Genomic DNA, 15,909 nt, shown 5'->3' with positions numbered 1-15,909 from the left:
TACCTATTTCTATCACCACCTGAGCTGGTCCTTAGACTAATGGGCGGGGAAGCTTTTCCCCTTTAGTGGCATTTATGAGTTGAGTGAGACTATGAACAAGACAGCTTCTGGCTATAAAAGAAGCCCTCTTCCTGTTACCTACAGACACTTGTCTTAGGGGAGAGAACGTGTGGTCAGTGATACCTGAAAGCACCTCAAGATCAATGTAAACTCCAAACTACAATTCACTGTCTTCTCCCCTAAACCTGCCCTTCCTCTTACATCCCTGATTATGTTAAAAGCATCAAATTTCTATCTAGAATTCTTGACTGTACCCTCTTTATCACTCCTATGTTCATTAACTTATTAATTAGTTTGATTAAATAGTTACTGAATGCTTGTCATGTACCAGGCACCACTAAAAAGGGGTCCAGTCCCAATAGAGCAGCACCTAGCCTATGGTGACAGACAGACATGTAAATAAATAACCTCAATATAGCGTGCCCATGACGTACACATGAAGGCATGTTGGTGGCAAAAGAAGAGGAACAAGAGGTCAAAGTTGGTCAGTAGGTCCTGCTGAGTTTACTTCCTAAATGTCTCCTCAATCCCTCCACCTGAGTCTTCATTCTTGCCCCCTCTCTTTGTTCAACTCTTGTCTTTTGCCTACACTTATTATATTCCCCTCTAGACCTGCTAGATCCGGGCTCTCTGCTTTAGTGCCTCCTCCACCCCATCTCTCCTACCCCAGACTTATTTTTCTCAAAAATAGATCTATTTCTCTGCGCACACTAGGTTGAATCTCTCACACCCGTTACACATTTCTGTCTGACTTGGGCGTTCCCTCATTTTCCACACTTCACCTACTGAACACCTGTTCAACCTTACACATCACATCCTCTTGTCCTAGTGCGTAGATGAGCATGAGCCTGTGATGGGACATAGTAAATGTTTATTGAGAGTGAATGAATATATCTGAACACTCCCATTTAAGTTCTCCCAAGTATCATGAGATAACACAGTCTTGCAAAGGAGAATTTCCCTCTTTTCCTGCTCTTCTAATAAAAAACAAACAAACAAGCAAAACCCTGAGTGAACCCTCTTGGTTTGTTTTATATGGGGTTTGTCTACATCCTCCAATTGTCTACATAGCCAAGTAGAAGAGGCCTAGTCTTGTTTCTGTAATAATGGTGAGCACCCTCAGCAGGGATAATCCAAATGGACCCTTAGTCTATCACACTAGATTGGTCAGCGGACTTACACAATGCCACCCTCCCTGCCATGTGAGAGCTGTCATTCAAATGGGACTACTTCCCTGGTTTTGCATGAGACTTTTCGAGGAACCTGTCATGATCTTACATAGGCAGTAGGCCTGAGAAACAAGATACGGAACATGCTTAATTAGGAAAAGACCTGCTCAGGTAACAATCTTGAACCCTGCTAGCCAGTTAAAATCTCACTGAGTGTGCAAGGAAAGACTTCCTGGAGGCTTGTGGATAACGTACGTGCAAAAAAGTATAGATTATAACAAATAGCTCCAGGTGTCTTACAAAATTAGCTTAGTTTAAATCAAGTCCCCAAAGACACCTTGGAAAATAAGAATACATACATAAAGTCAAGTGATGACTGAGCAAAAAAAAAAAAATTGTGGTTCTCTTTAAAGAGCATAATATTTCAACATATCGTTGCATCTTTTACTTTTTATGTATCTTTTGAGGACACTAGTGGGCTGAGAAAGATTAACTTTCTGTGTGACACAGAGGAATACAGTGAGCTGGGATCTGCTGAATAGAGTAGACATGAATGTCAGATACCAAACATTAGGTCCTTTATTCATTTGTTGGGTTGTTGGCTTCCTGACATCCTGGGACAAAATCTCCCCATTGCATCTAGGACTTCAAAAATGTTTGCTGATGCATTGTTAGAAAGGTCTACAGTGATGAAAGAGCTGGGGAGTGGGTATTTAGTCTGTGAGAATTAGAATCCCTAATTTATTCCTCAGCCTTTTCCAGATAATTTTTTTCCCCAGTCATTTTTATCCTTTGCCTTCCCAGGAAATGCCAAACAAGACCCAGATAAGGTTGCTGAAGCCACAATTAATGCCATTGAAGACTTTGTCCAGAAAGGATCAGTTCGGTCTGTGACAAAAGTTAAAGTTGTTATCTTTCTGCCTCAAGTACTAGACGTGTTTTATGCTAACATGAAAAAAAGAGAAGGTTCTCAAGCTCCTCCCCAACAGTCTATGTTTGATAAAGTTGCATGTGAGTTGTTCATTTTTATGATATTCACGTTCCTATCCTAATGTTGATATCATACGAGAAACAGCTAATTTTTTTTTAATCTAAATTCTTTGCTTGGAGTTTATTAGCTCCATCCCCAGTTTTATTGAGACATAATTGACATACATCACTGTAGAAGTTTAAGGTGTATAACATGATGATTTGACTTCTTATATGTGACATGATTATTGCAAAAAGATTAGTTTACTATCATCATCTCATATAGATACATTTCTATCCATCATCTCATATAGATACAATGACAAGAGAAAGCAAAAAAGGAAAAAGGAATTTTTTCCTTGTGATTAGAACTCTTGGATTTTACTTTCTTAACAACTTTCATATGTGTCATACAGTGGTTTGAACTATAGTATCATGCTGGACATTACATCCCTAGTACTTATTTATCTTTTAACTGGAAGTGTGTATCTTTTGACCACCTTCCTCCAATTCCCCCTCCCCCTACCCTCTACCTCTGATAACCATGAATCTGATCTCTTTTTCTATGAGTTTGGGGTTATTTTTGGGGTGTGGGGTGGGGAGGTGTTTGCTTTTTCAGATTCCACATATAAGTAAAATCATACAGTATTTGTCTTTGTCTGACTTGAAATAGCTAATCTGTAATGAGCTATCAGAAAGGGAAATTTTAAAAAATTCTCATTTACAATTACATAAAAAAGAATAAAATACCTAGGAATAAATTTAACCAAGGAGGTGAAAAGTATAAGATACCGATGAAAGAAATTGAGGAAGACACAAATAAATGGAAAGATCTTTTGTGTTTCTGAATTGGAAGAATCAATATTGTTAAAATATCCATACTGACTAAAGCAATCTGCAGATTCAATGCAATCCCTATCAAAATTCCAATAACTTTTTTTTCACAGAAGTAGAGCAAGCCATCCCAAAATTTGTATGGAACCACAAAAGACCCCGAATAGCTAAAGCAATCTTGAGAAAGAACTACAAAGTTGGAGGCTCATCACACTTCCTGATTTCAAACTATATTAAAATTATAGTAATCAAAACAGTATGGTGTTGGCATAAAAACAGACATAGATCAATAGAAGAGGATAGACAACCCAGAAATAAACCCATGCCTGTATGGTCAATTAATTTGCAACAAAAGAGACAAGAATATACAATGGGGAAAGGATAGTCTCTTCAATATAGTGTTGGATGCTTGCTTCAGCAGTACATATACTAAAATAAATGGTGTTGGCAAAACTACACAGCCATGCAGAAGGATGAAACTGGACCACTATCGTACACCACACACAAAAATCAACTCAAAATGGATTAAAGACTTGAATATAAGACCTGAAACCATAAAACTTCTATAAGAAAACACAGGGGGTAAGCTCCTCCACATTGATCTTGGCAATAATTTTTTGGATTTGACACCAAAAGTACAAACAGCAAAAGCAAAAATAAGCAAGCGGCACTAAATCAAACTAAAAAGCTCCTGTACAGCAAGGGAACGGTCAATAAGATGAAAGGCAACCTATAGAATGGGAGAAAATATTTGTAAATCATCTAATTGGTAAGAGGTCAATATCCAAAAATATATTAAAAACTCATACAGCTCAATAGAAAAACAACAACAATCTGATAAAAAAAATGGGCAGAGGATCTGAATAGACATTTTCCCAAAGAGGACATACAATACAGATGGCCAACAGGTACATGAAGAGGTGCTCAATACCTCTAATCGTCTGGGAAATACAAATCAAAATCACAATGGAATATCACCTCATAGATGTTAAATGGCTATTATAAAAAAAAAGATAAGAAATAAACAAGTGTTGGCAAGGATGTGGAGAAAAGGGAACCCCTCCCACATTGCTGGTGGGACTGTAAAGCTGTGCAGCCACTATGGAAAACAGTATGGAGGTTCCTCAACAAATTAAAAATAGAACTACTAAGTTCTATTCCACTTGTGGGTATTTATCTGAAGGAAACACAATCATTATCTCAAGAAGATATTTGCACCCCCCATGTTCATTGCAGTATTATTTACAATAACCAAGACACGGAAACAGTTTAAGTGTCCATTGGCAAATGAATAAAAAATATATATAAAATGGAATATCATTCATCCATAAAAAAGAATGAAATCTTGCCATTTGTGACAATATGGATAGACCTTGAAGGCATGAGGCTAAATGAAGTAAGTCAGACAGAGAAAGACAAATACTGTATGATATCGCTTATACATGGAATCTTAAAAAATAACCCAAACTCAAAGATACAGAGGACTAATTGATGATTAAAGAGGCCCACCTCTAGTAGAGGCCAACCTCTGGGTGGAATTGGGGATTGGGAAGTGGGCGAAATGGGTGAATGGGGTCAAAAGGTACAAACTTCCAGCTATAAGATAGATAAGTCTTGGGGGTGTAATGGACAGCATGGTGACAAAGAAAATAAAAAGGAAAAGAAAAAAATAACTAATTTTCCTTTCTTTTTTTAATTTTTATTTTATTCAAAGCATCTGTTGTATCCCCTTTTTTCTTCTTCTTTAGCATTTCTTGGCTTCTCAAAGCAGCCTCGCCCCAAAAAACATACTTTGGTTTTGGAAAAGAAAACAGAATCAGCAATTTTTCAGGTGTGTGGTGAAAATAAAACATCTGTGGAATCCACCCTCTCATGGATACAGGATATTATTAAAAAGGAACAGGGTCTTTACACCAGTGAAGAAGAATATATCAAACACTTTGATGACAAGGAACATCAAGAATTGATTAAGCTGCATAGGAACTTAAATATCAATATTTGCTTGGACCTTGAAAGACCTCTGATTGAGGTTTCGGGAATTAACAAAGATGTGGAACAGGCCAGAAATGCAATTGAGAAAATGATCATGAGAGTTCGGTTGGCCAAAGAGCAGGAATCCAGAGCAGATTGTATCAGTGAATACATAGAATGGCAATATAACGACAATAACACTTTTCATTGTTTCGACAAAATAACCAACCTGCAATTGGAGGAAGCAAGGCAAAAGAAGGGGACAGTCAAGGTGAAAATTAATCACGATAGCTACACAGTGGACATGAACAAATGCGTTGCGACAAATGCCAAGGGACATAGTTTACCTGTTCAGCGCATCACGAAATATGAAGGTCAGTCAAACTTTCATGCTTGTTGTCCGTTATTTTACACTTTGGGCTCAACACCATTTTGTACATACATCAAAATTGTATTCAAGTAGATAAAATTCAAAGAACCCTATGGAATAAAATAGAAAACTTGGTCTCTGAGCTTAATGAGCTTACCTTATGGCTGGAAAAATAGCATGGGCACGCCCAACCCACCTGAGGACGACCATCTTAGTGATAACACTAGCCAAACCTTGCGTTTTTAGAGTTTATAAGCTGCCCAGAGCCAGTTCTTCTGTGGAGGTAATGGCTGCCTCAGTCAGGAGAGGGAAAGCCGTGGGCTTTAAAGAAAAGTGGCCCAAGGTTTCCTAGACCAAGAGGGAGAAGACAGCCTGGTCAGAGAGTGGGCGCTTTCCGCATCTGCAACTGATACCCAGAGAGGATCAGGAGCCTGGTAGGGTCATCTCCCAGAGGTCACTTCCTCCTCTGCCCGGAAAATAAGGTTCCTTGACATGCACATCAGGAGGCAGCCTTCAGATTCTCTGACTGGATGTGCTCCCTGAGGAGGGAGTGCTTGTGTAGACAACCATTCCTGCTTTCAAACCACAGAAGCCCCCCACTGAAAACAAGTAAATTGGCTCCCTCCCAGTACATTATCTTCATTTCTTGTGAGATTAGTGTGAATGAATTCCTCAGACTCTGAGCAGCCCTGTGGAAATGACAATAATAATAGTCTGTTTAGCAGATGGGGAGACAGAGCTGCCACCACAACCTGCCACACAGCAAAACCTGCTACCCATTCAACTCTAAGGAAGCTGTGAAGAATGATGAAAGACCAGATGTGGAGGTCCTTGTGGTGGTGTGGCGTTCTGGCAAAAAGCCATGAGTTTGTAAACAAGACCGTAGCAACTATTTAACACATTGTAGGGAAATAATTTGTTAAATTATTGAATTATGGCAGATTAGAGGCTTAACAGAAGATGTAGCTGAATTACACTACACCAGCAGTTCTCAAATCTGAGCATGATGAAAACTTGTTAAGATGTAGGTACGCAGGTTCAACCCCTCAGAAATTGTGATTCGATAGACCTGTGGGTTTTCTGTTTTTTTAACAAGAGTTACGATTGGTTCTGTGGTCCACGCTTCTGCTTTGAAAAACGTTCCCCTAGAAAGATAAGGAATTTCTTGAATACACTGAAATAGGAGATTGTAAAACAAGAACACAAATGATACTCAATTTTTCAAAGCATACCAGGAATGTGGACCATGTAGATGAGCCTTCCCGGGTGCGAGGGTGTCCTTAAATGTCTACTTTGCAGTTGGGATCCCTGCGCACTGGAGTGATATGAAGCAACAGGATGTCTGCCTTGTTGAGCTGCAGCCTGGTCATGCAGAATATGACATGGTGGCAAAAAAGTTTAATCAGACCTGCTCACAATTCAAGATAGAGAAGGTAAGCCTTCTGCTGACATGGAGTTTTCTTAATGGTGGAAATAAGGGGTATCGTGGTCCTGGATAAATACATTTTGATTCATTTCCTATCACATTTTAAAATCCAGAATTAGAATATATTATGGTAATTAGATGTTACATTCTAGATTCTACTCATGTCACCATAATTACTGAGACATTAAGATTGAGATTCTTGTGACAATTATTACAATATAAAAATAGATTGCAATATATTAGCATACTAAAGGCAAATATTTCCTTTGTGAAGAAAGCTAACAAAAATTCAAAGATACGGTTTCAAAGTTGGAGTTGATAACTAGCAAACCACGACGAAGAGACACGCGGAGGCTCCTCAGGTTAGATTATGTGCCTCTGCCCCACCGTTCACAGATCAACAGGGCTTGCTTCCTTAATACAGCCAGTGGTTCTTTCTTTGTCCATCTCATTTATTTGGTATCTTCCATTTTTAAACATTAATGTTGCTCTGTGAAATTACATTCTCCCTTTATGGCAGTATTATTTTGATGGTTTTTTTCTTCTTTAATTCTCCTTTCATTATCACTGGTATCTGTTTCTCCTCTAAACACCAAATCCTAGATTTACCCACAGGATTTATACTTTGGTCTTCTGTCCCTGCACTTCACCAGGGCATGTTTTTACCCTCCTTGGCTTCAGCTAATATTTCAATGTTGATAGCACCCAAATCAACATATCACCAACTTGGATTTTTCACTCCAGCTCTAGAACATATTCCCAGTGGCTGAAAAATCCTCTGCTTGATTATCTATTTGCTGAATCAATTTCCCTAAAACTTAACTCATCGTCTCTAAGTAATGGTCTTCCCCCTTCCTTCTCCATTTCTGTCCTCGGTTCCACCACTTTCTGAGTAAAGCTAGAGATCTCTGAGTACCTTCCCTTCGTCCATAATAATGAGTCTACCGGTAAATCCTCCATTTTCTTTCTTTGCAAATTTTCTCTTACTTTCTATTTGCACTGCCACCATTCTGTTTACCCATCTGGTTAAGCACATATAATTCAAAAAAGATTTGAAATGTCCTACAAAGATATATACCATACCTTCAGATAAAATAAATAGATGAAGGAAAATGGGCAAAGAGAAAAAGTAAGGAAAATAACACAGAAGTATTGTTAGGTCACAAAAATACATGACATGAAGTCCTAGATAGCTACTAGAGGAGGACCACAAATTTGTCCCTGAGCTTCTTCTTAGTAGACAAAGCAAAGAAGTAAACAGCCAGCTACAAGATTCATAGTTGTCCGTAAATCAAAAAACAAACCACTTGGTCAGGAAACACAGCTTTTCACAATACTGAGACTGACTCCTGAGAGATTTATCCTGTGAATCAAGTACTGGAGAATATATTGAAAATCATCTTCATCATAAATTCAGTATCCAATTTTATACCACTGTGGCTTTTTTTTTTTTTTTAATCCCTCATTGTAAACCTGTTGAGCAGAACAATTCTGTGAGTTACTAAGACCAGGTGATTGGAGCATGCAGCCTTTTGATGATCTGGTTCTGAGATGACAAGTGTCATTCCACATACATATGCTAGTGGCTGACTGGCACATGGTGACGAGATGCCACGCCCAGGTTGAGCAGCAGTGTCTGCAGTGCGCCCTGGAGGCTGGCCACGTGTTGGCAGATCTTGGCCAGATAAATGATTTCACTACTTTTTCACAACCTTTTTTTCAAATAAAATTTTATGTGAAATCCTGGTGTATGACACTGATAAAAGCAGAGCTTAAGATAAAAGCAGTACTTAAGACACCTCTGTGGAGGTCTCTAGTGAAAACATTTGGATGATCTGTCACCCTCCATGACAGTTATGTTATGTGACTAAGATTTTTAACATCCATAAACTTCCACCTGGATTCAAAAATGTTGCCACATTTGCTTTTTCTCCCTCTCAGTTTTTGCTGAAGCATTTGAAAGTAGGTTGCAGACATCATGACACTCCTAAATATATCTCCTAAGAATAAAGACGTTCTCCTAAATAACAATATCAGTATCGTGTGTAAGAAAATTAACCCCGTGAATTAAAATTAATTCAACAATATCTAATATGGAGTCCATATTCGAATTTCCCCAACTGCTCAGAACATCTGTCTTATAACTCTCACCTCCCCCACCCTAATCTGGGTTCATATACTGCATTTGGTCATTATGTTTCTTTCATCTCTTCTGATCTAGAACAGTATTACTGCATTTTAAAAAATGATTTTTCATATTGAATTTTTTAAAGAGTTTAAGCCAGTGTTTTTTAAAGAACCCAAGCCAGCTTTTATATAGGTTCCATATTTGTCTGATTGTTCATGGTGTCATTTAATTTATTTTCTATTCTCTTTATATCTGGTAAACGGGGAGTTAGGTTGAAAGGCTTGGGTAAATTCAGATAAATATTTTTTGCGAGAATATTTCATAGGTGATACTTCACATCAAAGCCTCGGATAGTACGGTTGTCCCACTATTAATGATCCTAAGTTTGATCACTAGTTAGGGTGGTAACCACCATATCTCTCCACTGGAATCAGCAGTCATCTGTGGGATGATACTTTGTCACTGTATAATAAGTACCCTGTTCCCCAACAACCTTTTACCAATTAACTTTAACATTCTTTGATGATCCTTTCCTGAAGCCATTATTACGTGGGAGGTTGCAAAATTTAATTTTCTAGTTCTGTCATTCTTTCTACATTTATTATCTGGCATTTTTGTAAAGAAGAAATTTTCTCCCCCTTGCTTATAAAAAAGTTCAGTATCTTATATTTATAATTACAGTGATTATTCTTTCAGATGCACAAATGATCCTACATTTGACTAATAGGGGCCCTTTTTAATTGGCTGTCATGTCCTTTTCATGACCCCATTCATGTCTGAACATTTCTTCTCTTTCTGCCACAAGATCTCTTCAGCTCACCTTGTACTTTCTCTGTCTCAGGCTGGCATCACACATTTGTATAAGAAGTCCTGATTCCTTTTACTGAGAATGGTAGTGAGAAACCAAGATCTGTGTGCTGGATGTGCTCACTATTGCTTCCAGGCTCTTGCATGGCTAGAGCTAAGAAAACCATGAGTTCATATTGATGTTTTCAATTAAAATTTAATATTATAGATTTTTCTGAAGTTTTTATATTCTATTAATATCTTTTCCTGTACAATAGGAATTTTGGTTCCTAATAATATTACATATTTATTTGTTTTATCCTATAGTATATATAAAATTGTTTCAAAATTATGACACCAAAATTATTATTAGCAATATTAAAACAGCTATGCCAAGTTTCTTTTGGTTATTGTTAGCATGCTGTATCTTTCTGTACCCCTCCTTTTTTTAACCATCTGATAACTGTATGTTTAAGATGTGTCTTAGCAGCATATACTTGAGTTTTGTTTTTCTTCATCCAGTCAATCTTTATCTTTTAACTGGAGTACTTATTCTGTTTAATGTATTTACTGTATTTACTGATATGTTTGGGTTTAAATATACCACGTTAATCTTTGTTTTCTATTTATCAAATCTATTCTTTGTTCCCTTTCCTCTTTTTTCCTACCTTCTTTTGCATTAAGTATTTTTAATATTCCACTTTATGCCCTATTAGATTAATGCCCTATTAGATTACATTATATTATAGTTATTTAACTGTTTACCTAGAGATTATAGTGTTCATCTTTGACTTATTAAACTTTGATGCAAATTAGTATGTTTATCATTTCCCAAACAATACAATAAACTTTGAACACTTTAAATTCATTTATCGCCTCCTGCCTGATGTACTACTTTTAACATGTATTTTAATTCTATGTATACTTGGAACTCTGTAAAATGTTTTAATTTTTTAATACAGTATTTTATATTTACCACAGTAAACATACTATTTTAATACAGTATTTATTTATATTTATAAATATAATACAATATTTATTTATATTTACCAACACATTTAACTTTTAATCCTGCTGCCCTTCAATTCTTCTTGTATTTCCATGCCTCCATCTTGGGATGGTTTTCCCTCTGGTTTTAGTATATCTTCCAGTGTAGATCTGGTAGTGATGTTTCTGGCAGTCTCATTTTTAGTTCATCTGAAAATGTCTTCATATCACTTTAATTCTTTGAAGGATGTTTTTGCTGAGTGTAGATTCTGGATTGGCAGTTATTTTCTGTATGGACTTTGAAGAAATTATTCTATTGTCTTCTGACTTTATTTCACTCTGCAGTGCCCTTCAATCTCAGAATTTGCCCCATCAAATCCTGTTGCCTTCAAACAGACATTTTCCCCCTCCAGCTCTTCTAGTAGTTGTTGGCAAGGGGATTGCTCTGATACAAGTAGTCTACCATAGCCAGAAGTCTGCTGTTAAAATAAACCTCTAAATAGAGTTTAAGATTTATTGACGGTGGTTTTTTTTTTACTTCATAATTTATCCCACTAGAAACATAGAATCAGATTAGTGTTTTCAAAATTACTTGAAATAATTCTTTTCTTTGTGTGGTTATTAAATTTTAAAAGGGTGAGTGTTTGCTTTAGTAGCACACATACTGAAAAAAAAGGTGAGAAACAATGAATGAGAAGATTAAGACTGGTTTCAAAACTCTACAAGAAGAAATTTTTAAGGCTTTTGAAAGATGAGTAGAATAAATAAAATTTATGGTAAATAGAAACAAAATAGAAGTAGGCAGTTTAAAGATTAGAAAATTAATAGTAGGTAAAAAAGAAAAATCAATTTTAAAATCACAAATGAGATCAACAAAATACATGATTATGCCGAGACTTTGAGATAGAGAGCAAACTGTATCTTAATTAAAAATAAGAAACCCCAAACTGAAAATAAATACATAACCAGAGGGAGGCAGAATTAGTGTTAACCGAGAATTCTCTAGAATGGAAAAAGATTCTGACAGCATGGAACCTTCACCTTGCGCCTTTCCATGAAGGGCCTAGCCCCCCCCTCACTCACCCCTTACTCTTTCCCAGGACAACTTTATGAAACGACCACTATCTCGTGATTAGGGAAGTTTGAAGCCGATCTGCAATCCAGGATCCAAGGAGTTTCCACCACAGCCCTGAAAACCACTGTGCAAAGCGTATGGTCAAAGCATGGCCACTTGGGTCTGCGACCAGATTAGATTCCCTTCTGTCAGGATTCATGCCCCACTCTTCCAACTGGATGAGAGATTAATCTTCAGTAATTAATTTCCTTCTTGCCTAGACATTCTAGTATTTCTCCCACAGTTAGAATTTGGCTAGGTAAACCAGTATCTCTTAAGGACTGAGGGGGAGAGAGGCAAAGTGACAAAGTGAGGTAGACAGCAACAGGAGCAGTTATTACAGTGAAGGTAAAAAGCAGGAGTTGGAGAGGCTTGGTTGGTCAAGAGCCTAAATATTGTTTGCTCTCATGTGGTGCATAAAAGATGTTAAAAATTAAATTAACATTCTTCCCAAGGCCTGATTTGTGAAACACTGGATCTGAAAAAGAATTCTGAATGCAGAAAGCTGCCATCTGGCACTGTATTTGCTCTTTATTGTAATTTCTAGTTAGAAAAAAGAGTGGTCATGTTTCATTTGCTGTATCTTGCCAAGGGCTCTTGGCACTAACAGAATAGTTTTCCTCATTGATTTGCAGATTGAGAGGCTCCAGAATCCACATCTCTGGAAGAGCTACCAGGTACAGAAAAAAATCATGGATGAGAAGAATAAACACACAACAACAACAAATGAGCAGCAGCTTTTCCATGGGACAGACGCCGACTCGTTGCCACATGTCAACCAACATGGCTTTAACCGCAGTTACGCTGGAAAGAATGGTAAGGAAGCGAGTAATGTGGGTGCTCCCAATGAGGTGTCAGCCGTGTGAACCCAAACTGGCTGAGGGACCATGTGGATGGCACTGTGTTCCCTCATGGTTGGTGGCCATGTTGTAGCCAAAGTTTCAGGTCTAACTAACTATGACTAGCCCTCTGGGGTGGAGGAATGATTTTCTTTAATTAGAAACACAGAAAAAAAGATTTTTTAACAGGCTTTAGAGAGAAGTGAATACGATTTTAACATTATTTGACATACTGGGTCAATGTGTCAAGTTACAAACTAAATTGAAATGCTTACAACTGTTTTTCTCTTCACAGCTGTGGCATATGGAAAGGGAACCTATTTTGCAGTTCATGCCAATTATTCTGCCAATAATACATACTCCAAACCAGATGTAAATGGGAAAAAGCATATGTATTATGTGCGAGTACTTACTGGAGTCTACACACGTGGAAATTCATCATTACTTGTGCCTCCTCTAAAGAACCCTCAAAATTCTGCTGACCGGTATGACAGTGTCACAGATCACATGCATAATCCAAGTTTATTTGTGATATTTTATGACCACCGTTCTTACCCAGAGTATCTCATTACTTTTAAACAATAACGTTTTGGTATCCTTCACAGATGACATTATTCATCTATACCTATCTAGTTGTAAAATAAGTTTTAGATTTTTTTTCCCTCTTAACAGCTTTTTCTAAGATCAAAGGATCCTTGCCTCTGACATCAGACTTTCTTTAGCTTCTATTTCATAACTGGAATGACCTATCTTGAAAGCAATAAATTTGAGAATTTAAATCCAATCACTTAGTTACAATCGTGTGTCCACAATCATGAACATCAAATCTGTAGAAGAATAGAACAGGTTTATATTTTCAGGAGGGAGAGAGTAATATTAATTTTAAAAGCAAAGGGCACAGCTCTGCAATTTCAGCTGCCCCTGATGGAGCTAGCTGGTGTCACATCAGGATGCCATATTGCTGTGGGAGCACAGTATTATTAAGTGGGTGGGACTGCTATCTTTCCTGGGACCAGGGAGGGTGTCTGGCTCATTTTTTTTTATCCCTGAAGTCTGTACCTGATGTACAATGGATACTCCAGAAATGTTTCATAAACCAATTAAGAATGAAAAAAGCCTAGTCAGACTCTTACCCAAGTAGGAACCATTTCTGAAACATTCTTGACTTATTGTCACTTTGCCTCCAATTGAACAGATTCCATGACAGGGAACTTTGTTTTTCATGAATCAGCCCATGACATACGGGACAGTTGCAGTCAGGACTCTGGGAATACAGTGCAGCTGTGCCCTGCGCAGCCCAGGGACCGTGGCCTGGTGTGTGGTCTGTGGGAACTGTGTCCCCTGGACCTGTGCAATTTTTAAGTTCACCGAAATGCTTCAATGAATGTGCAATCCTAGAAGTAACATCTCACACTCAGAATTTAAGTTGATTCTTAAGAGTAAGTAGTTTCATGTTTGTTTGAGGTGATTTTTAGAGTAGTTTTAGTTTTCCAACAAAATTAAGAGGAAGATTTCCTATGTACCCCCTCCACTCATAAATGTACGCACCCCCCATTATCAACATTACTCACCAGAAAGGTTTTTTAACCAAGGATGAACCTAAATTGACACATCATAATCACCCAAAGTCCATACTTCATCTTAGGGTTCACTCTTGGTTTTCTGCAGTCTATGGATTTGGACAAAAGTATAATGATACATCCATCATTATAACATCATATAAAATATTTTTGCTGCCCTCCAAATTCTGTGCTCTGCCTACTCATCTCATGTTTGTTTTTAATAATTTCCAACCTGTAGCTTCAAACAAAAAATATCACATCCTTGAAAGCAAACCTGTTACTTTCATATATTTAGAGCTTTTAGCACAGTTCTTGGGATAAACTAATGCTAAATAAATGTTTCCTGAATTCACACCTTACTTTTAGCAATGTATAAAGATTTCTTAAAACTAACCATTTGTTGCCTCCACTTTTGCATAATAAACTATTAAGCACAATCAGAAACAGTCTCAAAACAAAGGGATCAGGTCCACAATTTCATGCTCACCTCTGCAGGTTCCCTTTCCTGGTCCCAACCACACTATCATTGATTCCTGATCACCCTCGCCCCTACAGCAGTCATTCCAAAGCTTCTTCACTCCCCAATCCCAAATCCCTCTCTCCACTTCCTCACTCTAGGTGGTGCCTTGCTCGATTTTTCTGAGAAAACTGAAACCTATGATTTCACTCTTTTCACTTCAACATTTCTGGCTCACGTTGGTCTTCTTTGGTCTCAAATAACACAATCTTCCTCCTTTTCACCTGCATACTCTGCCACACTTCCACTCGAATGGAACGAGTCTGTCTGCTCACTCCCCTCCCCTGCCTGCCCCTACATGCCTCCCACCTTGGGCCTCGGCCTTGGTCTTTTCTCCCCTCACTTTCACTCCTGGCCTCGCTTCACCAGAAATTGCGTCTTTCATTCATTTCCATAGTCAAATTACAGTCTTGAGCCACATAACAATGTTTTGGTCAAAGAAGGATGGTGGTCCCATAAGATTACAATGGAGCTGAACAATTCCTATCGCCTAGTGATGTCACAGTCATCTTAACATTGTAGCGCAATGCATTCATTACTCAGATGTTTTGGGATGCTGGTGGAAACACACCTACTGCGCTGACAATTGTATTAAAAGTATAGCACATACAACTCGGTACAGTACATAATACTTGATAATGATAACAACTGACTGTTACTGGTTTATATATTTACTATCCTATACTTTTTATCGCTTAGAGTGTACCCTTCCTACTTATAAAAAAAAAGTTTGTTGTAAAACAGTATGCCATGTTACACCAGCAGCCGCCTCATCCATCTCGTTTACCGCCTCTCTTGATCGTATCGTTTTCTCTTGTGCGTGATTTAATCTCATGTTGATTTGTACAGTAACATGCTATGCAGCCTTGTAGTCTAGGAGTAATGGGCTCCATGTAGCCCAGCTGTGAGTAGGCTATACTTTGTGTGAGTGCACCCTGTGTGTGCCAAATGACAAAACTGCCTAACGATACATTTCTCAGAACATATCCCATCGTTAAGTGGTGCATGACTTTATACCAAAATCTTCAAATTACTCTAAGACGCACAGACACAATCCAATTTTTATCAGTTCTTTCTCCTCTCAGCCCCCAAAGCACTTAATGTGTGTAATATTTACATCCCATCTAATTAATGGCTTCCTGCCTTGTGGATACGTCTTATACTACAACTCTTTTTA

General features: G+C 37.8%; 1 protein-coding gene and 1 long non-coding RNA gene across 5 annotated transcripts in view; one reads left to right on the top strand and one right to left on the bottom strand.

The window, feature by feature from the left end:
• LOC148754803 (uncharacterized) overlaps window positions 1-5,772 on the bottom strand; it is a 35,193-nt gene extending 29,421 nt beyond the window's left edge. For all 3 annotated transcript variants that reach the window (XR_016019789.1, XR_016019788.1, XR_016019790.1), the window contains exon 1: window positions 5,351-5,772. This is a non-coding gene — a long non-coding RNA (uncharacterized LOC148754803). The remainder of the gene's footprint in view (window positions 1-5,350) is intronic.
• Window positions 1-13,437, top strand: part of LOC109439936 (protein mono-ADP-ribosyltransferase PARP14-like) — a 45,692-nt gene extending 32,255 nt beyond the window's left edge. For both annotated transcript variants that reach the window (XM_074330864.2, XM_074330848.2), the window contains exons 13-17: window positions 2,034-2,240; window positions 4,781-5,377; window positions 6,673-6,806; window positions 12,450-12,630; window positions 12,949-13,437. In XM_074330864.2, the coding sequence (XP_074186965.2) occupies window positions 2,034-2,240; window positions 4,781-5,377; window positions 6,673-6,806; window positions 12,450-12,630; window positions 12,949-13,238 (1,409 nt within the window). In that variant the 3' untranslated portion in view covers window positions 13,239-13,437. The remainder of the gene's footprint in view (window positions 1-2,033; window positions 2,241-4,780; window positions 5,378-6,672; window positions 6,807-12,449; window positions 12,631-12,948) is intronic.
• The last annotated feature ends 2,472 nt before the right edge of the window (window positions 13,438-15,909 follow it).

This window comes from Rhinolophus sinicus, chromosome 17 (genome assembly GCF_057876585.1).
Source record: "Rhinolophus sinicus isolate RSI-liver-muscle chromosome 17, RSI-T2T, whole genome shotgun sequence".
Classification (NCBI taxonomy): Eukaryota; Metazoa; Chordata; class Mammalia; order Chiroptera; family Rhinolophidae; genus Rhinolophus; species Rhinolophus sinicus.
This window is presented reverse-complemented; position numbering and strand designations above follow the sequence as displayed.